The 26,601-nt window shown below is 37.3% G+C and overlaps 1 protein-coding gene across 1 annotated transcript in view; it reads right to left on the bottom strand.

The window, feature by feature from the left end:
- Window positions 1-38: 38 nt before the first annotated feature.
- LOC105562245 (LON peptidase N-terminal domain and RING finger protein 3) overlaps window positions 39-26,601 on the bottom strand; it is a 40,328-nt gene continuing 13,765 nt past the window's right edge. Inside the window, exons 2-9 of the mRNA XM_012012929.1 lie at window positions 10,299-10,417; window positions 9,839-9,961; window positions 6,958-7,152; window positions 6,415-6,514; window positions 6,147-6,346; window positions 4,940-5,241; window positions 4,344-4,551; window positions 39-4,086 (exon numbers count right to left, since the gene is read on the bottom strand). Coding sequence (XP_011868319.1) covers window positions 3,724-4,086; window positions 4,344-4,551; window positions 4,940-5,241; window positions 6,147-6,346; window positions 6,415-6,514; window positions 6,958-7,152; window positions 9,839-9,961; window positions 10,299-10,417 — 1,610 coding nt within the window. The 3' untranslated portion in view covers window positions 39-3,723. The remainder of the gene's footprint in view (window positions 4,087-4,343; window positions 4,552-4,939; window positions 5,242-6,146; window positions 6,347-6,414; window positions 6,515-6,957; window positions 7,153-9,838; window positions 9,962-10,298; window positions 10,418-26,601) is intronic.

The following is a 26,601-nucleotide window of genomic DNA, read 5'->3' as shown; positions in this document are numbered from 1 at the left end:
AGCATCGTGGATCAAGATTTCTTCCACTCGAAAGAAAAGAACACACGAACAAATTTGACTTTGTGATATTTTATTACAATTTATTTTTCATATGAAGAGATGAAGATAAATATAGAAATGTCGAAGTAAAAATGGAAAGTCGTGTGGCATTACGTATAGTAACGTAGCAATAACAATATACAAGGTAGGCTATATAGTAATATCACAATGCATGATTCACAATTTCATAAAAGTCTAGAGAATAAGATATAAATCTAGATATAGAGAATGCTTCTCATATTGAGTTGCCGCAGAGACAGAGTACCGCGTTATGTCGATCAATTAAAAAATTTTCTATCATACTTTTCATACTTTCACGAAGATGGACGTACTTGAAGCACGTCATTTCGTAACGATTGTCGTTATTATTATCGTGTAAAAAGATTGTATATAATAATCGCATCAACAGCGCATGTAATTCAATCATAATCTATATTAACATTATATTAAATATGATTATTTGAGAATCACAAAATTTACATGGTAAATTTGAAGGATGCAGATCTAGAATCGGATAGTCACATTTTTAGTGCTGTAAGGCAAATATCAAAATTCCTGATAGTAAAATCTTAGTATGATTAATAAATAACAGAAGAGTTGAAAATTTAATCTTTAGAAACTAGTCCAAAATTAAAAATAAGCTGTTTATAATACGTGAAAAAAGTAATAGACTTTTGATATTTCTTTCCTATTTGAATAATGCAGTATTCCAAATTAAATAATGTTTAAAAAATATCATGTTATTTAGATAATGTATACAGATTGATTTTTCTCTGGTTGATTGATTGATTCACTATTAAAGATACTAATGGAGAAATCTGTTATTATGGACATTTAGTGAGCTGCATATTATGGCCATATTAATATATGCATCGGCTGAACAATATAATGAGACACGATTGGAGCGTGGAGTGCGTTCAAGTGCGCGTTTTAACGATGCAAAATGTACCTACAATATTTGTACAAAATATTTTACAATGCACAAGAAATGAAATATTTTAAAGGAATTACTCCTTAATATTTTACGCTTGAAATGACGCGAGTTAATAAACAACTAAGAAGGTGAGAAATATAATTTTCTTTGGAATATCCCTCTTTAGCTTTTTCAAGCGCAATGGTATAACCAGTGTATAGGATTAATTTAAGATTGAATAATTTATAAAATTACTTGCGATAATAAATAACAACAACCGTACTATTAACGTTTCTCACGAATACTTGGTTGCGCGATTGATATGATTTCTAGCTCCTCAGGCGATCGCTGTGTCTCGACGATACGAAAAGCCGCATGAATAAATTATTACGTGCTAGCATAATCGAAAAATCTTACGGAATAAATCTAAGCGGTATAAAAAGATTTCGGGATTTTCGAGCCGCAGGATAACGCGAATCAGCCGTTGTTGTGTAAAATCAGTACGGCAATCGTTTGTCCGATCCGGAAAATTCCCGTGATTCGCGACCGTGCAATGACGTCGAAGAGCCGAAAAGGATCTCGTTCTCGTTCGAGAAAATTTGCGCTTTTTCGAATAAACCTGTTTCGTAGATATCAAACTTCTTTCTACAATCGCGCTTTCGCGCGTGATTGTACCGGCAGACTCGTGGAACGTTCGTAGAGCGATTGCACCAGTGAATGCACAAATATCGTGGTGACTGTGACATGTACATTACGTTGCATTAATCAAAAATTATTCAATAGCATTTACTCACGGTAATTTATATATTGATATTGACAGATAATTTTTCGACATACAAATTCTAGATGTTTATTTATTTTCACTTCTTTTACTATATTTAATATTTTTAAGAACCTGATAGAAGTTGATTATTATTTTAGTGGAACAACCAATGATCGTTTCCATAATCACATCGGTTATATGCACCGATACATGCATATGTATTACACAAAATAGACAGCCTTGTGTCATGAGCATTGTTATCGTCAATGTAACTTTTTCTACTTGGTGCACTCGCTCACTGACGAATTTTCGTGCACGAGAGATTTCGATGCATCTACGTGCAACGGAAGTAAGTCCCTTACATGTATTGAATATTAATAAAAATAATAAACGACTCATATTTTTAGAGATCTTAACACATAAATGATAACGCAAAGTATGTGACTAATATAATATAAAATATTATAATCGTGTTTATATACGGAAAAGTGAAATTGATCGAAATAATTTCAAAATTAATTTTGTAAGTTAGATTTTCTAATTAATTGTAAGATAAAAATCTTTAGATACGATTTGGCTAATAATGTATTGCATCTACATGTACTATATCCAAGTCTTAAATTTTCTCTTTCATTCGCTATGTGTACATTTCACCCAAATAATACTTGTGCGTCATGACACATTGAAATGTTTAAAAGAATGACTTACTCTTCCGTTGCTACGTGTACGCGTTCGAAAGTGTATACATAAATATGTGTGTATACATATACAATGTAGATATACATAATAAATATCCATATAACGTTTTGGAAGAACAGATTTGCATATTGCGACAGCGCGAAGAGGATCGGAACGCCTTACCGAGGAAACGCGGTCTTTCGGATATGTCACTGGTCACCAACGCAACGGTCAGAATTATAGGTAATCGAAATCTTTGCACATTATACATTGTTCTCTCGTGTCGCAACTAATTTCGTTACGATTAATAGAAAATTATCACGTGACAATATTAATTACTGTAATAACATAACTTATTATATATCATTAGAAAATGATATTATACATTACATAAAAATAAATATTGTTGATATCTTAGTTCTAAATTAGACTAATAGTTATTGTTATTATCACTTCACAGGTTTAGGTTTAGATTTATTTCTTTTCGTCGTCTCATCGATAAGGCGCTCAGCAGAAGATTTAACGAGCACGAGGTGCAAGGTGCTCGGATTGGAACTTAACTTACTTGGAAACATCAGGAAATGTGCCTCGTCGATTTTGATAAATTTCGAATATGCTATAGAATGGCTGAAAAATAAGAGGAAAATATTCGAAGTTGATCAAAATTGGTAAAGAATATTTCCAAGCTTTCCTTGCTAGATCTAAAAAGAGAGAGAGAGAGAGAAGGAGCCGTTCGAAACTCCACGCCGAGCGAAATTGAAGGATAGGTGCGTTTGCTGATCGATCGACCCAATTTTCTTACGAGGCGTTCCAAGAGTTCTATAGATTCTACGCGTTCTATAGATGTGTTTCGTACGTCGAGTAGAGTCGAAGGGTCAATCGAGGAATCACGTCGCGGGAGCAACGGATGAGAGATCGACGTAGAAAAGATTTGACCGACTAAATTAGTGGCTTAGAAGGTAGACATGACAAAAATGCCCTCCTGTGACATGGCTGTAGAGAAATATCGTGTCTTCTATCAGAGTGCGATAAGATCATAAACATGAGCTTAATAAATGCAGTATTCAGGACTTGCAATTTGTGGAAAAATCAGATATTGTGTCTTAGTCGATTCTACCGAATGACATTTCGAACTTTGTCTGCCAAATTGGGCAATTATTCAATAAATTTCATAAATTTTTAAAATATAATTTCTACCACTCAAGATAGCTGAATCTCTTTTGCTACTTGAAATTCTTCGCAGAGTGTGAGATACAAGGTTCGCGATCCTATTTCCAGGCCACAGAATGGCATTGGTTACTTCTAAGGTATCGCGACGCTTTGTTACTCTTTACGATTGTTGAATGACCGACATCGCCGTCTCAGTGATTGCTCTTCCGTCCCTGCAGATGCTCGATGATGTTGTCGTTTGCTCGGAAGGGGCAGCCGCGATTGTCAGTTGTCTTTGCTCCATGTGATCGAGAGTCTTCTCGATGGCTCGTAGCCGCTTCTCCAAGCTAGTAGTGCCAAGGATACCCACTTGCAATTGCGGTCCCAGCGGCAGAATCGCAAGCAACCACCATGCCCACGACGGACCGTCAGGTAGACGCGGCCAGTCCTCCTCTGTGTCCGGCATACGTCCGAATACCCGTTGAATCTCAGACTTTTGAGAGGTCGACACCGTGTCCCACCATCTTCGACCTTTTGCTCGTACCTGTAATGTTAGATGAATAAGTAATGCTATCATGAGACGAAAAATATATATATATTCTTTTCTCTTTTTGAATAAATTAATATTTATTACAAGACATGTAAGTATAAAGAAAAATGCGAAGTAAATGAAAAATTACAATTTTTCCCAGATTTAATATAATATGATTAAAATAACGTTAGAAAGATAATCAGTTGTAGTTTTGTCATTGAATAAGTGTGAAATTCGTTTCATTATATTTGAGATTGCACAATTTTCACCTTATCATGAAGTTCTAAAAGATTTAATAATTGATCTTCTTGTACGACAGTGTCCCTGAGAAATTCCACCTGCGCTGTATCGTAACCATCTTTTTCTTCACCGGAAAGGACCCTAAATCTTCTACCACCGACCGTGCTGAGAATACTGCAACCATCTTTGAGCAATACTCGATCTCGAATGTCTAAGATAGTTCCATATTCCGCATATCTAGAAAAAGATAAGTGAATATTATTCATTTAGTAGTCATATCTCATATCTTTTAAATGTTTTTTACGTAATAATATAATATATGATATAACCGCTATGTAAATCATGCCTTATATGTATATATGTATAATATACATATTTATATTATACATATACGAGTATACGAGTAAAAAGATTGTTACTCGAATATAAAAACTAGTAATTGCGAATAAAATATTACATGCAAATGCAATCTTTTCATCGCTAATCGGTTAATGTAATAAACTAAGATTGATCGAAATATAAATAAGAAAGTTAAAATATTTAACAACTGGAATAATATACTAATTTATATTGCGGTTATGCGCAAACAAAAACTTGAAACTATCGTAAAATAAAGTCGCCGCACCTCTTCGTGCCTGTTGCTTCCTTGTTGAGACATGCAGCGATTCCGAACTGGCGTACTCCGCTATCCACACATCTTCTAACCATCAGCCTGTATCTGGGTTCGTAGACAAACAGGGGACAGGCGACACAGGGAAAAGCTGTCGTGCAGATAAAGACGGCGATTTGTTCGTTACCCAAAAGACCAAGTCCTTGGACCAGTTCGAGCTGATGACTCACAGCTCTGGAGGTGTATTCCGCGGGCGCCACTGTTTTAAGCGCTCTCTCTACGAAATCCGTCACTGTTTTCTGGCTACTGGCTAGATACTGAGAGCCAAGAAAAAGGTTGTCAGTTAATAAAATCGTTCGTGTGTATAATCGTGTCATTCATAATATCAGTTTCAAACAAGCGAGGCAAGTAAATCTCACGGAACGACAAGTATTGTTACTCGGGATTTGTAAATTGATGTTTAGAATGAGTGGATAGTACGCGAATGTATCGTGAAGCTATTTGAAACGAGAAATAGAAAAGTAAAATGTTATCGTTGTCTCAACTGCCGTTTCACGTAGTAAAAAATGTTTTCTTATTTCTTTTAGCATTAGAATATTTATAATTTCTGTTAAAAAATAACGTTTAGCAAGTTTTACGTATTTGTGTATACCAATGCATAACAAAATTACAAAATCCCGCAGAGTAATGCAACCTATGTAAGATTATTAGTTGCAGGATACGTCTGATAGCAAAGAGTGTCGCAGAAAGAATATTTCTAGATAATCAAGTGCAATTATCGATATATTGCGGAGATACAAGAAAAAAGACAAGGAGAAGTCCGTCGCAATATTATCGCTGACGTTGCCGTTCTCATCGTCATTAAATATAATATAGACAATCGGTAATGACGCCACGAACGCGGAAGCTCGTGACGACCGCAAACAATAATCTTTTCAATCTGCGGCGTCGTCGTTAACCGCTAGAAAGTATCACGTCTCATTTACGGACAGGTGTTGTTATGGAATCTCGCGTCTATGTATTTCTCTACCTTTTTGAGATCAAGAATTCGTGTACCATATAATGAAGAAATTTGAAGACATGAATACTTTGGAGAAAAATGTGGATCGCGTCAGTTGCATAAATATAACTGACAATTACATAAATTGCTGCGTTAAAGTAATAATATTGTTCAAAGCATTTCTGTAAAATTAATTAGCACTTATATAGAAAATTCTCTTACGTCAGCCAAAGACGTGACGCACAAGGGACACGCCGAGGAGTAATCCAGGCAGCGGTCCAGGCACATCCAGCAGTAGGTGTGACCACAGGGCGTCGTGACAGGTTTCCAAAGCAGGCGACAACATAAGATGCAATCCAATTCTCCAGCAGTACCGCTAGAAAGAGTTGGCAAGAGAAATTCGGCGGGTCTCGGTTCAATTCCTGCAAATAACGTCGTCGTAAGATATTTTTACCAATATAAAAGAAAGTCGGCGGGCGATAGTACTTACTTTTCAATTTTTCTACATCCTGATATACACGATCCAAACTTGCTTGCAGCTTCGTGTTGACTTGCGGCACTATCGAGGACCGGACTCTTCTGTTTATTGTCTGTGAAATGAAAGAGAGCAAAGTGAGTAATTACAAGCCTGGAATACTTGTTGTAATGTGTAAAAGTTGAACAGATGCTTAGAAATATGTTGATAATAAAGATAGAAACGAAAATCTGAAAAAAAATTAAATAATTTAAAGAGTATAATAAAATATGTGTGAGGGACAAATAATGAGATAAAAGACAGTGCAATTTCAGACACTATCAAGTATTCATTTTACTGTTTACTTTTAATAATAATATTGATTATGTTATCGACGTTACCGTACTTTTTATTCTTGATAATAATGACGGCTGTGTCTAATATCGTTTATCATATTTCTTGATTACTTATGTTGAATGATATATAATCTAACTCCAGCCCCTTTTACCATTGGCAGAGTATATAGAGCATAGAAAATATCTAACAAGCATAAAATCGGGCAGTTTTCGAGGAAAGTACCTGTGTGAATTCTTCTTCGCCGCTGCTGTTATCCTCACAATCGGATCTGTTTAGGGTTGCGCGTCGACTGTGCTTGGGATTCATTAGATGACGACGATTCCTCGTGCGTGACGCGCTCTTCGTTAAACTATACGGTGTACGTGACGACAGGACACTTTGCCGATATACCTTGAGCGACAGCACTCTGTGCAGAATCTGCAGCACACGATCACAACTTGATCACATATGTGTCAATCGAATAAATTTGTATACAAAATCAAGAGACGCGGTCGTGAGATTATGCAGCCATTCATGAAAGCTATGTGAATGAATTTTGATAAGAATAATTTTTATAAATATTACATTTCCTGCACTTTAATAATAACGCAAAAATTAAATCTGTAAGTGACATAATCAACTTACGCGGTGCTTATGGGACGGTGCAAGAAATAGATTATATTGCATTGGCAAAAAGATGTTTGTACCATTTTGCAGATTGCCCTTTGTTCTACCTTGGTGCACCGACGAAGATATCTCCGATAAGAAGTTGAATTACTTATGTACGTTACGATAATTTTATCGCTTTATCACAGGGATCTTTTAAACCTTTCGAATACTCTTCTTTCTTCCAGATTTCGTCTTCCATATTTTCTATTTGGCTTTCTTTTTTACAGAGGAAGCTTGGTGAGTTAAGTTACGGTCAAATCAGAAATTACTTCTTCAGAATTTCAATTCGCACATAGCGCACCCTCTATGAGGAAGCCATGATCAAATTTCTAATTTTTCTCTTATGCGCACACAGGTTTTTGGCTTCCTGATAATAATAAAAAAGGTATTTTTTATACTTATATAAAATACGCACAACTGGAAGTTGTCACGTGAAATTAATTGTCCCCTCAAAAATCGTAGTTAAAAAATTATTAACAAAATGTGAAACAAGGTATAATTAAATTTAGAAATAGGTTCATTTAATTTATATAATTTTAGTACTTTTTATTGCGAGATATCTGATTTGAAAAGAATGCTTATTTTTTAATTACTACAATATATTAGGATTTTTAGATAAATATCGAATTTTTTAAATTCAAATTAGAGATGTGTAAAACAGGTGTGAAAAGAATTAATATGTTGATCTAATTTTAAACTATCCTCTTTGGCCAAAATTTTTGCCGAAACTTTACGAAATTCTTTTTGAATTGAAATTACAAAATAAAATTACAAAATATGATAATAATCGTGAGAAGATAAATTGAGTCACTGGTAAAAATTAAATTAATTGAAATTAATTCAAACAAACTTGTTTCAACATAAAGGCTCGATATTAAAAATTAATAAAATATTATAAATAAGGATGAAACTTTCGCAATGAACAAATTCCACTTGTTTCTTCAATAGCGCGTATCTCCTCCTCGAATACGTGTCCTACATATGAGATGCTTCTAATTGCGAGATCGCGACGGATATTCAATTGGTCGCTAAATCGGCGCGATTAACGCATGAAATAACACGGTTGAGTAATCCGAGACGTTTTCGGACGATGAAAGTAAAAGTGCGCCTTCCATAATGCGGACCCGACTGACGGATTCAGCGGCACGGGAAAGAATGATTCCCTGATCTTACATAAGTGGCGGTGCAGCTTGCATCAATGATTCTGCCGTCGCTTATGTAATCGCCGTGTGCTCGCAAATTCACCACGCTCCGCTCTTTACATTATTTACCATCGAAATTTGACGCGACCTGTCGTGTCGAATTACTTAATATTCGACAATTGTTATAGGTGCCAATTGTTAACTGCGTTTAGGGCGTCGCAGACACTCGCGTGTGGCGCAACGTTGCGAAACTTAACGTCGATCGACGTAGTCTCAATGCCAAATATCAATGAAAATTCGACATCTAATACTTATAGCACGGACATAAGCTTTACAGTAAATCTGTATTACAGCTACGTCCGTTTTAACGGTACTAAAACGTATCGAGATATCGAAACTTTTACGCGAGAAAATCTCCGCACAACACAGCTGAAGATGCAACGAGATGCTCTCGTGACGGGAAACGGGCCGACGTGTAAAAAGGTTTTCCAAAAAGCTGCGAACGAGAAGCGCGCGGCACTTAAAAAAAAAATTCGACGTAGAAGAGCATTTTGCATTATGTACGAGAGGATGGAGAACGCAGCGGTGCGGGGCCGTGCGTCACAGGGCGAGAGATCGATATATCGACGCCGTCGCGAACCGCGCGAAACAACACGCGGAAACGCTGGAAACGGGCGCGTTCGCTCGCGAGAGCCAAGCGTCGTTTCGCTCGCTCGCGCGAATGCGGTTATCGTTGCCCCTGGCGTGTGCGGGTCACTCACCTGACGACCATCGTACCGAGTCATTAAGGCAGCGCGGCCGGCAGCAGTCGTGCCGGAAACGCCGCGGCGCGCATTTCTTTTGTGTTGGCGATGCTCTCCGGATAGAGGTGGATGCATTCGGTTCCCCGCGGCGCATTCCGCCAGTCGCGCGATAGCGATTGCCACGCGAGGAACGCGAATTCCTTACCTTATGATCGAGCTACGGTTCGTTCTTATCCTCTCGTTCTATGACTCATGGGAATATTTCGAGGACTCGATGAATTTGTGCAACTCGATTCGTTCGAAACGCACCGCGCTTGATGCGACGATTTTTCATTGCCGAAAGACGTTCAATTATGCACGCGTAATTTTATTAATTTGTTGGAAAATAATTGACGCGGATAATCGATTGATTTCACGTATATCGCAGTTTTAATCTTACCGAAGTTTGTATGATAATGGGACTTGCATTTTGCGAGTAACTTGGGACCAATGTTTCATTTATTTTTTATGATTTTCAGCGACGAATTACTTTTGGTTAATTTCACCACGAAAAGCAAGGAGAAAATGTACCTTGGTCAATTCATGGCGCACAGCTTGCGGATTTCTGTCAATGGCCACGCTAATGCAGAGAGCGTAGAGCGCTTCTTCGTGCCTTCCGAGCGCCGATAAAGCGATCCCTCTTCTATAATGTCCCTGAAGATATAAAGTAAAAACATTACATTGAAATATTACAAGAAGTTTGATTTCCAACAATCAAATTTATACGCTATTGTAATTTAATAATTATTGTTATACAACAGTAACGAGAACACAATAAGATTTATATTACATGTAGCGATGTTAAAATTAGCTATCACACTATATCACACTATATTTTATATATTTATAGAGATTTCATTTTTATTAGAGAAAATCTTATTCAATTTAAATTGAATAAAGGCTATTAAATCAAGATATATGCTAAAGCAGACATGTCTTGCTGACACTTGCACCGATATTCTCTATAGGCTCTGGTCCTGTATTTCCTCACCTTGCCCCAGTCTGGCCGCAATCTGACTGCATGATCAGCGTCCGTGAGAGCGGCTAAAGGCCTATTCAACAGGAGCAAGACGTGAGCCCTGTTGCTAAGGTGGAGCGGGCTATTCGGCGCTGAAACATGAGAAAACAAGCTCGTAGAATGCCTACCGAATGACGAACGAGTTCTGGTTTGAAGCGCCTTAGGATTTGTTTCGTGGGAATCAAGGAAATAATCGGAACAAATGTATTCCATTCTGAGGTTTTTTCAAAAGCGGAGCAGGTATTCGATCAAAACACCGGCGAGCGCTGTCTCGCCGACTGGTGGCTGGTATTATGATTCACACATGCCGCATCGGACAGTGGAGATGCAAAGCAGACATTTCGCAAACAAACTAATAATTGCATACATTAGACAGTGCAATCGCTTGTTCTGACAACTTTTATTTAGAAAATTGCATATGTATGACGTGATGCAATAATATTACACACTTGTGTGACATTTAAATCAAACGAGCACTCGAAAGAGCGTTGCGTCACTCACGCACACGTCGTTGCATATTTTGCATAAGAATGCACTTATCGTCGTGTACACATTCTGAGGGGGTTTAAGTTTTTTTTTTACGATTAATAGTCTGGACTTGTTTGATTTCGTGGAAACGCGTCTTGTAAAAAAGCGCCGTTCATTTGTGGCGAAGCACATTTCATAGAAGCGACCGCGGACGATGCCACTGGCCGATGCAAGTGGCGGCGGCGGCGGCGCGTCCTGGCATTGTGAGCAATGTCATTGCCTCCGCGGCTAGAGTCCCTTACTTGGCCGGAGAAAATTTCTGACGCGCGAGTCAATATAGCGGATGCTACAAGTGTGCGTGTGTCATTGAGATACGCTTTATACTCCGCGATGAAATAAATTGAAAAAGAAATGCGCCTTGAACTCAAATAAACTATTTAACTTGGTACATTTTAATATTTTGAAAATTTTAATTACTTGAAATTAAGTTTATCAAAATTTAAATTACACATTTCTTTCCACGTTTGTTTTATATTTATACGAAGTTAAGTTTTGGACGCACAGTACAAAATTTCGAATAAGAAGAAAAGTGCAGTGAGAAATTGCGAAATAAAAACGTGTAGGATAAACTAATTGTAAGTCTTATTGCTTAAAAATTGAGAATATCGAACATAATTTTTTTAAGAGATTATGTAAAAAATTAATTAAACCTTCAGATTTCTGCGTAAAAATTAATATAATATTTGGAAAGAAATATATAATATACATTGAAAATTAAAATAATGGGATGATAAAGAGTTTGATGAAATTCTTTGTCGAAGAAGAATCATTGAAAGCTTTTTATTATCTACGGTTTCTGCTCGCTTCTAGTATTAATATAAAACGCACGATGTTTTGGATATTATATAATATTTGAGATAACGCACTTGAGAAATATCTTATAAGTCTAAAATGAAAAAAGACAATATATGTTTTATAAAGCTCCACCTCGATAAATGGCAATTTTGAGAGCGATTATTGTATAATTACTTGTAACGCAACCGCGACTTGCATAATCGTCTTAGTTTATCTATGTGTGAACATCTGTCTTCGTGATAAATAAAAAAACAGATCATATATTAAACTCTCATTAGTTGTAACGAGATATGCTCAGATTATCTTGGGATCGTGCTGGATCTGCGACGTTGTTTAGAAGAATCTCTAACATTTGATATATTGAATAAATGCAAAGAGCGTTCCCCATAAGCCGGCTTATGTAACTTGCCTTTAAATGTTGCGACGTTTGAATTTAAAGACGCGACACGAAGAAACCTAATCATTGCGCGAGAATTGTATAAGCCTCTTATTCTTATATCTCAAAAATCCTGTTGTCGTTGAATTACACGTGTAACTGATTTCAATTTCTTAGTCTTTTTACTATTTTTAAGTTAAGCTTACATCAAGTGCGTTTTTTGTCTTAGAAAAATTAAGTATTTCGTAATTACATTATTATTTAACCTTAAATTTACATTATAGACGATCTCTCTCTCTCTCTCTCTCTCTCTCTCACTATTTTTCGCTCTTAAAATGGCCATAGAAACAGCGGCAGGAGTAGAAGTAGAAGCAATAAAATTTTGAGAATATAACATTTATGTCATAAATACTTTTTAATCGAAAGAATTTCGCGACTAAAATGATGAATGGTAACGTTAGGATTTACACGAAGTTACCTCAATGTTTACTTTTATCACGGCGCTGTTATTACCGATGCAGCGCGACAATTCATAGGCATAGTCGAGATAATCGAGAAATCAAGTCGCGCTTCCGATTGCGTCGATTATGTAAGCACTCATGCGCGATTAAATGCGTGCGAAGGAACGTGATTTTCTGCGTCAATGCTAGAACTGCAAGAAATACAACGGGACACCGACGAACAAGTTCATTCATTAGCGCGATCATTCTTCGAATACGCAGTAAAAAGCGTTCTTCCTGTCTGTTCGATCGAATGCCAAGGTCCGCCTCGGATGATCGATCACTTGCTCACCGCGGGCAATCGACCCGATCGTTAGAACGCATTCTTCCTAACGATCTCTCGTTTAGACTGGCTCTAAATTAATACAATACACAAATTCTAATCGCATGTTAAATGAATTGAGTCGTTGCTTCCAAAAACGTTTCAAGATGAAACTTTCATTCCTTGAGCTTCTGGTTATTTAAAGGCGCGGCGCGAAGACGCTCGATTTACGCGGACATTATTTTCTCTCTTAAGAATCCCGTGATACTTTGTTTCTCGTCGAGTTACGCGTTTAATTCGCATTTACATTTAGTGCCAAAAATACGGATGGCTTTTGGTGAAACTCTAAAGTTAGCACCGACACAATAAAACTTACATAATCGCTTTTATCTTCAGATTACAAATGCGTTAAACGCACTTTCTCGATATATCTCGAATCGCACATTTAGAGATTTCGAGAATTCAAAAACGTTTAATGCCGTATAGCCGTTTTGAATCTTCGGCATCTTTTTTATTGGAACGAGAATTAGAATTTTAATAGGACTCTGCAATTTTAGAACCACTGCTGTTTGTTCTAAGCAAAAAATCGCGCGGCAGTTTTGCGTCTTTTGAGACTCTTGAATTGCACGAAGATGCACTGACAATGAGTCGCCACGCCGAAAGGTTCGATGCCGCGTGCGCAACTAGGCGCGACAGACGGCTGCTGACCTTCGTTGGAAAGAAGACGAGCGGTATGGAACGAGGGGAAAAGGCGAGAAGAAGAGAGGGACGAGCGCCGAGTTCGAGAACCGAGTCAACGGAGCGTCATACGGAGCGTATGCTGTTGTGAGGCGCTCACGTGAAAATCGGAGCAAGAAGCTGTTGCTGCACACGCTTGCCGAGCTTGCGCGTTCCCGGCATTCCCGAGAATTGGAATCGTGACAGATAGCGTGTCAAGGGAGTGAGAATGCACGGATTGTTTTCAGTTTTCACAGGTCGCGAGTGATAAATTAGTCAATTTCTCATTATCAAGGGACCTCTCTCTCTCGATGCGCTGAAAATTTGACAGAAACTCATGAGCCTTTGCAATCATCCTGCCTTTAAAGTCGCGCAGTGTGGCGCGAGTTAATTCTCCTTCAAGTAAAGACGCAAGTCAGTTGAGTATCACAAACATTCGGCGAGAAGAAATTAATATCACGATAATTAATTAAATTTTACAGGCTCAATCTTGCGTAATCGTATAAAACTGAGTAAAATTCTTCTAAATCCCTGCGCTTGTTCACACTTTGTGCTATCTGGACCTGAAATAGAACTATATAATATAATTTATCTTATCTTAACGATATAGCTTTATCTTCTAATAACTATATAAAAACAGTTATTTGTATTCCGGCAGGAGATTCTCGTTTTCATTTTTACTTAATCAGCAGAAGGAGAGAGGTAAGAGAAAATTTTCTCCGAGACATTGGCCGCGACACATTCCCTGCTCTTTCAGGCGACAAACTCGTCTGAGAAGTCGTTTAATTATTTTTAGCATTTCGATTCATCCGACGGTACGGGCGCGAGCGTGTTCAATTTACAAAATGTGCAGATTTTGCGACGATCTTGCCCCGAGTTGCACGCGGAGCGCGATGTAACTGCATCCGGCCGGCCGCTGGCCAACCACGAAGGGAGAAACGAAAGGCGGGAAGGGAAAGAATACAGCTTAAACGGCTGCATTGCGAGCGCGTCGCGCGGACTGAGCCGCGCCGCGCCGCGCCGGTGCAGCTGCAACGGTCGACGCATCGTCGTTGCAGCGGAGTAGACGTCACCCATGCCGGCGCGGCGTGGCGTGGCGCAAACAGCCGCGCGTTACGTAAAGGTCGGTCACCCGGCGCGTACTACTCTATCACGCCGCCGCGCCGCCGGCACCGCCGCCGCCGTTGTTGCTGGCATCGCATCGCCGATGCTGCCTGCCGCGTGCAATTATCGTCTTCGTTTACGGGAACGGAAAGGCTGTCTCGATATAGCGGAATGTCCACAGAATAGCCGTGGCTAATAATGAAATTTAAAGCCTGATCTGCAGCGCGCTCTTTGCATCCATTTGCATTTACCCCAGTAGCACAGCATAGTAGCGCAATGTTGGGAAATACTGTTAATCTACTTCCACGCAGTTGAAAAATTTGTTTTCTTGTTAAAAAAAATGCCGGTTAAAATTTTTGTACTAAATGTTTAGTACATTTACATTGGACCAATGTTTAGCCAATGTTTAGCTAATGCACCGTGGCACTAGGATAGAAACATTCCGTTTTGTAACCAATAAATACATGTAAAAACTTTGTGCGAGTTGATAAACTGTACAATTGTGCGTTGTCGGCCAATTTTTTAAGTCTTGATTTGCTTAAATAAAATAGAATGTTTCTGGACGTAATGAGCACATTGTAGATCAGCGTCGCTTGCCTCGCAGAATTATTTTCTTTGTTTTAGAAGCGAGAGGGTTCTTGGCTTAAGTGAGACGTGAAATAATTATAGATGCTAATAATAAGATTTTAATCATTAGTTGCGTCACGAAGATACCATCTTTATGGAACTGACGGGATTTTATGGCACTAATCTCTACATCCTCCGTATTATATTCTAGAATATCTTTTACAGTTAGAATAATGAGATTGAAAATTATATTAATCATATTACAGCATATATTTCTTTATAAAATTATCGCAATTATTTGCGAGAATTATTCGAGAAAACTGCTGATGCAAAATTATAGAATATTTAGGACAGAATTTTAGCTGTGTGCTCTATATTGACTTACGATAATTAACAACGCAATCGTGAACTTTTAAGAGAAGAATTTCGATCCGTTTATTTTGTAATTTACCAACAAAAGTAACGTAATTATGCCATTATAAAAGAGAAAAAAGACAGTGTGTACTGCGTTATACGAATTATTATTTTACTCATATGATAGAAAGTTCTTTGTGAAAATAGCAAAATATTTGTAATACAAAACGTTAAAAGATTGCTATATACGTCACTCATATTCCTTATATAATAATAAAATAGAGAAAATCTGGAAAATAAATATATTCATTGAATGTGTAAGCTATTAAATTAACTGTAAACGTCGAAATGCTTCATTCGAGCCATTCAGCAGACACTAATGATGATACGCCAGCCAGCGAGATGCACAATGTATCAACGGTGTGTGACATCTAGTTGGTTATCTGTGTGCCGCGGGGGTCATACAGACTTATATATATCTTGTCTTTCTATTCTGGCAACGATCAATAATGCTCCACGTGTCGTACGTGGTGGAACGAACGTAATTCCTTCACATGTCATCTGCCAAATAGTTCGCAGGTATTTCTCTTGGACACGTCTCTTTGCATCATTTACGTTAATCGAGCGTGCTCGATCTTACCAATAAATTAAGTAGTTCACGTTCCACCTTTCGTGACCGAAGTATAATCCTTATCGACAAATTTTTTATTCCTTTAGAGACGCGCTAAACAAAAGTGCGATAGAGACGTTCGGACAAACTTGCGAAGAAAACTTATAAGACATGTATGAAATCAATGAAAGATCAATGGCAAAGAAGAATAGAATGTCCAAATTTGTTAAATAAATTTGTATGCAGAGATTGCATGTAATAAATAATAAGCCTAAATTATAAGTAAAAACTGTTTCTTTTATATAATAAGAAAACTAGAATGAATATAATGCAATAAAAATCTAACATCATCGATGTTTAATATATGTTTAATTAATATATAATATCAATTTAAAATATGTAATGCAACAATAACAATATTGTAATACTGTAATTATAATATTATGACGCGAGAAATTTTTATAGAATTTCTTTGAGAGAGAACTTATTTTTGTATACGAGAAAACTGCCGCTCTAATTTCGAAAATATTGATTGGAATTCTTTTGAATACTATAGCCATGTTTACAGTAATGATTATTAATTTGACCGCGTTTCACATTTAAGATAAAAGTAGACCAAAAGAAGTGATAATTTTGAACTATTTTGTAGCACAATTCAGTTGCCCAAAATAACTACAACATTCGATCCAGTGAGCAGTTCCAGTTGGGTTACGTAAGAACAAAATAATTTCTGATGGTACCACGGCGGGTTGTTTGCCAAACTACAATTTAATATACACGGTGTTCGAGAAATCTTTGTTAAAATTCTGGAAACGAGTCAATCGAGTGACAATGAGTAAAAATCTTAGGCAACACATTTTGTTACTAATGTCACAAACACGTAATTAACCAAATTAAAAACTGTTATACATATATAGCATAGATTTTACTTTATTATACAATACGTTTGTTAACCTTTAATAAACAAAATTGTATAAATAAGTTATCAATTGTTTTCAAGCTTTTTTGTCGACATTAACCGGCTAGTGTTTTAATACAGAAAATTTATTGTAAAAAATATCACTTCAGCCCGGGTTTGAACCTGGATTCCCCTTCTCTCTAGGCGGGCGTCTCACAAATTCGACTACTGAGGTATATTGCCTGGCCGGTTAATGTCGACTAAATAGCTTGATTATTGTTATCTATTACTTGCAACTTAACGAGATTTCTATGTTATCAATTGTTCTCTTAATCAAAATCAATTCTTAAAAATTTACAGATAAAATGAAATCCAATAATAATGCTAACATACGGAATACAGTTTTGTTTAGCGAATCTTCAATTTTTCTTATGAAAATCTTGAGTCATTTGAATTTTTCCTCATACCGTGGTTCTCTTATTTTCAAGAAATATACATTCCGGGATCTGATATGAAGACTCGCGCGTCAACTAAAATATCCTACAGAAGGAGAGGAGAAACAGAGTACACAATACACATAATAGCGACTAAATGAATCTAAGTTGAAACTGGATAACCAAGCGAAATACGTGTAGGAAATTACGATCGCGACGACCGCGCAATTCCTCGAACGAGAGCACGGAAATCATTGTTTATCGCCGACTGACACGTCTCGCCGGCGTGCCGGCTCATTGTAAACGGTAATATTATGTAATGGCGGTTTCATATATCTACAGTAGACGCCGGTGACGTATATAATGGACGGTACCTAAAGACGTAGACTCGTCCTGGTTGAACGCCTACTGTTTCCTCGATAAATTCGATATCCGTTTTCATTGCGCGCATGATTGAAATACGCTGCCGTTAAGCAGCTATCATTAAACTGAATAGAAGTATAAATTCTCTAAAGGCTGCAGTATGAATTCTGAACTGAATTTCTCTCTGCGAGAGCATACGCAACCAAATGTAGAGTAATACTTGAATATTTATTTTAGCATAAAAGTTTGTGTTGCATGATTCTAGAAAAGAAACGATAGAATTATGCTCCCTGACGAGTAGTAAATATTGAATAAGTGATATCATTTAAACGCAACGCTGATTAATTTAAAAAAAACTGCCACTTATATTTTACATATAAATGTATAATAGGTTTTCCACATCTAAAGTTTTAATGTTACTATAAACATTTTTTTATAATATGCTTTTATAAAAAGGGCATGTTCACTTTAACTATATTTTATTTGCTTGGCAATTGTTTCTAAAAAATCTATTGTCCTCTGATCTTTTATTTCATTCAATTTGAATGTAAAACAAGATGCACTTTACTGAATATAATTTTTCCTTTTATCATTTTCCCGGTTGTACATTTATCTTTTCTAACGGCTTTACAAATTCTTGTGAAATTTATCACACCGTAGTGCCCCACTTTTGCATCACGCGAGAATTTCTGTTCCACTTTTGCTAGGTGCAATTACTATCGGGAATTATCTCTGGAAAGTGTCTCGACTTTCTCTCAGCTACAGAAAGCGCCTCTCGGTCTTCGACATGCGATAGTAATGGTAACCTTCATCCGTGGTTTCGCGCATAGCCAAGGTGCCTTTTCATGGTCAAGTACCACAGCCGGTGATACTTCCGCTCGATCAAGTTTCCCGACTGTCTTCGACCTACTCTCTCTCAGAGACCTTCTTGATAGTCTTACAATTTTTTCTATCTTCGTTCCATAAGGATTTTGTAATAAGTTAAATGATTTACTCAAAAACGATATTTTTATAAAAGAAACATAATTGTTCGGTTGTCAAATAATGCACGACTGAAGGTGTGAGATTTGAAAGTGGTCTGAAGTTTGTGTCTAGGACTTGCCGCCGATTTCAATTTGCAATCTTTAAAAGGATAGAGAAGTAAAACGTTTTTTTCTATTACGACTTACATCTATTACATTTAGTAGAAGTAAATATAAAAAGTACAGTGACGCATTGTATGTGTGCTGTATGTGCATAGATAAGATTCCGATATGGTCAGTGCTGGAGATTAAATAGCCGTTGTTCTTTGATAATTATGATACGCAAGAATAAACTCGTGGAGTTCCCAGTGTCGATAACATTTCGGGGAAGTGCAATGCTGATGAGTATATCGATGTAATTATTATTATACTGATAAAATCACAGCAGGGACGGGGATAAAATATTTGTTCGACGTAAACGCGTATTCGATGTCTTAACATAAATTTATTTCTATCACATAGTTGAAATTCAAGGCGAATTTATTTGATGATACTAGAGATACATAAAATTTATCAACTAACATTTCAAACAGAGCAGATAAAATTCTAGCTCTATATCGCGCTCGGATTACGTAAACTCGTAAAATTATTTTACTCTATTGCGCTATTCAGCGGAAATAATGTATTTGCAAACGTACTTTTAAATTTAAGTTCACCTTCAATAAACCTTTTTCTTTTGTCATTTGAGAGCAGGGGGAGGGAGGGAAGGGTAACGGCGTGTGGAAACTGTAAATATATAATTATTTCATGATCTCTAAATAACATACTAAAATCATGTACCGGTACTTAAAGAGTAATATTAGCAATCTGCGTATTTCTTAATCACATTTGTCATCACTCAATATAAGTCGTTATACTTGAGTCATGTATAATTAGAAAAATTGCTCTTTTAAATCATTTATTCTTTTATTTTTTCATACTTGTAAGATCGCATGTGAATTCATGACAACTAAGATCAATTCAAGTGAACTCGATATTAGCATTACGGCCAATTACCGACTCGCGAGAAATCCCGGTTAATTTAGTTTGTTCCTGATTATCCGGCGCGCATACAAAAAGTTATATCTGCCGAAAGTTATACTCGCGCAGCTGGCAGTATCGACGGCCAGGATCCACCGATCAATTTCGTCGGGATGGGCAGAAGTCGGGAGCGCTGCCTACGATTATGCGTAGCGCTAGTCCTTACATAACGCTTTTTATTATGTAATTGACAGAAACGCCGACCCTGCGCGTACGCACGCGCACGCCGGGCGAAAGTCCCGTATCGAGAAAAGTCTCCGAAATGATTGAAATTTCAGTGGGTTAATACTTGCGGCACGACAGTTAATTTAATCTTCTTCTTGGTATGAAAAAAAAACCGCGGAGTACGATTGTAATTGTTCATGACCTGAAGACATTTTGTGAAACTTCTGTAATCGCTAGAAACGCTTGTACGAAACAAATTCAGATCTATTCAGTTTTCAGAAGAAACTCGCTTATTCATTTCCTGTTATATAATTATGCACACACTGAGATTCTAATATTCTAAATCCATTAACAATTGAATTTCATGATGCCAAGTTGCGCGTGCAGAAAAAAAAGTATAAAAAGGATCTAGCCTTCTCGTGAATGTATAATATAAATGTAGAGCGAATCGATACTTTTCTCTGACGCAAATAATTAGTATTCGACTGGCGCAATGCTTCACATTTTTTAATTTAGTGACATAATACTTGTATACATTATATAATTGCATTACGCATTATATAATCTACATGTGTATTCCTTTCGCGTTGAGAAGTCCGTAATCAAACTTCTATCAATTCTCTGCTGTTTATATAGATCGGGCAACATTAGAAATCTTACACGAACTAATATTATCGCTGATCGTTACTGATAAAATCACAAATTCGTTTCTGTTAAAAACATCTATGAAGTTCCTGGTTGAACTGAGGCCTGCCTTGAAAAATTACGAGAGCAAAAGATAATAGATATAATATTGGTACAAATTACATCATACATGTTACGCAATACAGTTAAGTACCGTCAAATTGACGCATTGACAAGATTAATTCTGTTAGACTCTTTTTCTCGAGTATTTCCAAGGCTCGCCTCAAGGGCCCAAAGAGAGCAAACCTCGTACGTGTCTACGTGTCTACGCGATGCGCTCCTCGTTAGATAATGTAACGATGGCCTAGGCGGCCCGGACTCTGCGCGCGCGGTGTCAACGTAACCATTTATATAAATCTATCGTTACGTAATCGGTCGGCCGATCTCCACCGTTACGACGCGCGTCTCGATCGCGGTACGGGTACTAATGATTTTGTTACAGTATTGAAATATCGTGTAAGCCATTTAATTGATATTTCGTCTTCGATATTTGTATTTCATACTTCGAACCCCGTTGACCGTGGGTATTAACTTTTCTTCACCACTTCTCCCCCATTATTTCTCGCCAACATTGCGATAACTGTACCGATTACATATTATCGTAATTTATGGTAATAGCCATTGTATTACTTTTATTGAGACAAGATGTGAGTGTTGAAAATTCATTTTTATCTTAAATATGCTAATTTATACTTTAACTGCCTTCTTTGAATTTATGGAGTTTTGCTTAAACATTGATTGTTAAATCAGATTTCATTTTAGGTATTATTTCAATATTAGATTCTTTTTAATAAGAAAGAAATATTGGGAAATAAAGAAATATTTATATTTATTGCAACTGGAAAGTAAAAAGAGATACGCACATGTACGTATGCACGTATGACTTAGGGTTTACTTTTTGTCATTGGTATAAAATACTGCAATATATTTCGTGTAATAATTCCAGTGATTTTCTACAAATGCATGAATATTTATGCACGTTCTAATTCAGACTGTGGAGAACGAGACAGTCTGAGAACGCGTGGGCGGCGGCATATTTTGTCCATATCGGTACTGTAGTCATGTACGTGTATTACAATAGATTGGCTTTATCATACGTGTAGGTTCGCCGCCTTCGCGATACGTTGTTCCCGCCACATAACGCTTCATTTTATATAACATTTTGATCAATGTTTTTATCAAAGAGATACTTTAAGAGGTTCTGATATAATTATATTATTTTGCAATTACAATTACCATTCGTTTTATGGTATTCGTCTAACCAATTTGGGACTAAATGTCCAGATATTGATAACTTTTGAGTTAAAAGTAATTGAGGTCGATAAAAAAATGAACGGCGGCATTCGCATTCATTAAAGCAGCTTGTTAGTTTTTGTTTGTTCGCATTTGTTAGTTTGATTTGCATCCCGTTTTTTATACAATTCTACTTGAATATATTACTGAGTTCATAAAATATTTTTGCATTTAAAAATAAGAAGATATCTGCGCCAGAAATGACGGCTGCGATTAAATATCTTCTCAAAACGTGCGTTTCTTCCTCTTACACATTCCATCACATTAAATACATCAAGCAATTAATAATCTTTCTTTTATATCCACCATTTTAATGGTTTTATCTTACATTTAATTAGTCTCGAAGATGAGACATTAAAAGTATTAACAGATTTCTTGAATATCCATGTATCGTAGTGTTGTTGCGCATTAAAATGGACGGATGTTGCATTGTGAACCAAAATTTTGATCATACGACATGCAAAGGTGCACTGTATCAGAACATTGAATTAATACGCAATGATGACACGTGGATACGCAACAAGTCTGTTTTCGCCTTTAGGCTTTAAAGCTGCTCGATTTTCTCAAGCATTTCCGTAATTTTCATTGGCTAACTAAGAAATAAAAACGAACGAATAAATAAATTTTTATAATCTAATTTATATAAAGCACGATATAATGAGCGGAGATCTGAGAGTGAATATATCTTAATTCTATAACACGTACAATATGCACCTTACCGGTAAATAATTTCATCGTCTCTTACATACAATTACATTCGAAATTAAACAATCCTGCAGGTTCGTACAGGCGCGCGAACGGCCACATTTAATTTGCTTAACTCGGAATATACCGCGGAATCAGTAAAGCGGTGGATGCCGAGAAAACGTCCGCACGCCGGGCTGCAAGACACTAAATATTACCCTTTCCCGAATGCGGCGAAAAGGAGGAAACGACGGTGTATCCATCGCTCCGGATGCTCCGGAGTAAAGCCCCACCGAAAATAAATCGGAATCCCCGATGGCGCGGAACCGACCCCGACGCGCTGCGTCGCGACGCGTCGCGACGCGACGTCGGCTCATGGCGAGCCGCCAGGAGAGCGCAAAGTTTACATAACAGAGGAGTTTGACAGTACGCCGGGCACGTGACCGCGGCCTCTATCTTATCTCGGCAAATACGCCTGCCCGACCGGCCGGCATGCCGCGGCGTGTGCACGTCGCTCTTATTATTCCCTTTTACGTAACTGGCGGTCGCGCGTATCGACCGGCCATCCCAGAGAGGCTCTGGGCGTTCCCCTCCAACTTGGTCCCGCGGTTTCCGTCGCTGATACCCTCGAGCTTCCGGCATTCTGCGGCGGACAAGATAAAACAATCAGCCCTATCAGATCGACCTTTGGAACGCGCTACTTTTTTCCTCTTATCCTCCGAGTACGTCTAATTGTAACTTGTGTAAACAATGTGGTGCATGCACGCGCATTTATTAGTGCAACGCGCGCCTGGTAGCCTGCTGGACTGACTATGAAATATGTAAAAGTTCTGGCTGCATTGCACCTGCTAACACAGTGAGCTTAATCTATTGAAATTTTAACTTAATTAAATCTCAAGACGAACGTTGTCTTACAATTATATCTTGACGGCTTAATACTTTCATATTTAATACTGTTTTTGATGAGCAATATAAATGAACTTTATCAGAAATTAAATGTCTTATAACAAATAAAATATTAAACTTTTTATTGTATTTTATATACAACATTACATCAGGTATCATAGGTCAAAAGTGTGATTCGGTAATTTGTTCCTCGTTTTACAGGGAATGTCTAAAATTTTGGGGGATCGACAATGTTTCCTTCGAGATTTTCGTTGACGCGAGGGATGAGAGTGGCGTTATGTAAATGTAACGTTTGTAAGGGTTACGGTCGTAATTTCGTACGTGCGGAACAGAGCTGTTACGATGTGTAGCAAGCAGTTTTCCTTAGCGCATAAGTTACACAACGAGCTCACGTGGAGGAATCACGTGTATAGGAGCGAATGTCGTTCGCAAGGTACTTGCCGCATGCGATTAAGTAGATCTTATCATCGCGTTTGTCATTTCGCGATATGACTTGTGCTAGAGCACTTGCTGTCGATTACTGTTTAAACGTGCACAATTTGAAATTTCTTGATGAGTACAAGCGAGCTTCTTGAAAGATCTCTCACGATATGATTGTATTTTAAGTCTAACAAGTATTAGCTGTTAGATGTTTAGATGGCAGGCGGCATGTGGCATATTGACTGGCTCTCTTTCGCAAGGTCGTGTCGCGATTTTACACAATTTCCAGGTTTTCTGTTTAAACGCTCATTTTGGTTTTAAATGGGCGTTTAAGCAGAAAAAGAAGAACGACCTTGCGAAAGGGATTAGTCGATATGCGCTCATAAGGGAACGTCCTTAATTGTTTCTTATCGACTTTTGCGAGTTTACATTATGTTACCGCGCTTGAAATATGAGATACACACTCTTTATATTTTATTGCAAATTTCTTGTCGATACACGGAGAGAATATTTTCTTAAAATTTATAGCAGAAATCATGTAATCGTGGGACAACACGGCATTTCGAAGAATTTTATGAGAGTTCTTTGAAATTTTACCATATGTTTTACCACTAATTATATGTAGTGTCCATTTTACTGGTAGAATGTATGATAACATTTCAAGAAACTCTTATAAAGTTATGCCCCGGTGGTCGAATTGGTTGAGACGCTCGCCTAGAGTGAAGGGAGGTCCAGGTTCAAACCCTGGCTGAGGTAATATTTTTCGCAATAAATTTTCTGTGTTAAAAACACATCGCCGGTCATGGTCGATCAACTGCTTAATCATGCTCTTATAAAGTTGTTCAAATGCCATGTTGTCCCACGATTACGTGATCTTCAAGGTAAGATTTTAAGAGAAAATTCTCTCCGTGTACCAATATATTTTCGATCATGTTTGTCCTCAACTCTGCTTTTCAATTGCCTAAGCTATATAATTATTACTCAACCGTCCCGCCATAATATTCTTCGTGGTTATGTAATGTAAGAAGTATAAAAAATAGGTCAATTCGTATGAAGGTAGGAAAAAGTGTGTTGTAATCTGTTGTTTCCGACTGCAAGGCGAAAAAAGGTTTGAAATTGCGGATACCAGTTCTCTCTGCGGCAATCTATTACGACATACCAAATAAAGGAGAAGGCAAAATGCGTATAAAAAAAATACGAGTCGGCGGAGAAAAAAATAAGTTGCGTGTTAGTGTGACCCAGTTTCCATTTGCGTTTTCCGAATACACTTTATCGTTGAATATTGGAAAACGCCGAGAGCGTGCTCGACCTGTTTCTCACAATGTACTATATTATGTTCGAAAACTGGACAACAACCACGAACATTCTACGATAAAAATATTTATCTAATTATAATATATATCTACACAATTATTTACTGAGTTATATACGATATTAATAATATATTCGACATACAAATATTTTTTAAGTGTACAGAAAATATGTTATTTCAAAACACTCTCATAAAATTCTTCGAGATGCCGTGTTGTCCCTTAATTACGTGATTTTCACGATATATTTTAAGAGAAAATTCTCTCCGTGTCGATAAAAAATTTGTAACGAACGTGTGCCTCATATTTCAAGCGCAGTAACATAATGTATTAATATAATAATAAAATTATCTGGGTAATTAAATTATAATGATCATTATATTGTGAATAAACACTGACGTAAGTTAAATTATAAAATCGTATAATAGCCTATCATCATTACACTATTACACTTGAGAGAACAACTAATTACTCTACATGTAAAGTAATTTTTATAACATACATATATATTTCTTGTAATAACTGTCACATTTTTTATACACAGTTATGTTTTTTATTTAGCCTTCTTGCTTCACTATTTTTCTTCTAGCGTTTTAATACGTATATAAATTTAATAGTTAAAAATATAATTATCTTTCTATATAAGGTACTGTACTCATTAATCTTTAAGGATATGTTCTACTTTTTATGGAGCTTCAGTCAGGCTCTAAACTAACCAATTATCGAGTCAATACGAAAGTATTCATAGATGGCGACATTTTTCAATTCGCACATTACCCTCTCAATTAGGGAAAGCTTCCGCCGGATTAAACGATGAATCACGATTTACTGTGCACGCAAGTTTGCAACCCGGTGAATGAGTAAGAGCAAATCTCGCGATTGTCTTACGTAATTCGCCCCGGTCATCGCAACTCGGCGTGTGGGCGCAACACGGGCTGTGAGAAACCCGGCTTTAGATCCGGATCGAATCGCCGCTATTTCACTCCATTCTCTAAGTAGGTTTCTTCTAGGATTTAACATCGAATCGGCCAAATTTCCGTTGTCGTGCCGGGCGTCATCCGACTAACTGGTTGGATTGCCCCGCGGTGACTCAGTCGAGCCGACAGCAAATCCCCCCATTGCGAAAGTCAGATTTAGTCGGAATCGTTTGCACTCTGTGTTGTATTGTTCTTGGATCATGTCGTAATCACGATTATACGCTTGCGTTTTTGATCGGCTTACTTTCAGTCATTGACAATGCGTAATAATGTATGTAATTCGTTAA

Source organism: Vollenhovia emeryi, unplaced genomic scaffold, assembly GCF_000949405.1.
Source record: "Vollenhovia emeryi isolate VEMERY1.0 unplaced genomic scaffold, V.emery_V1.0 DF939192.1, whole genome shotgun sequence".
In the NCBI taxonomy this organism is placed as follows: domain Eukaryota; kingdom Metazoa; phylum Arthropoda; class Insecta; order Hymenoptera; family Formicidae; genus Vollenhovia; species Vollenhovia emeryi.
Note: the sequence above shows the minus strand (reverse complement) of the source record. Positions and strands in the feature narration are given on the sequence as shown.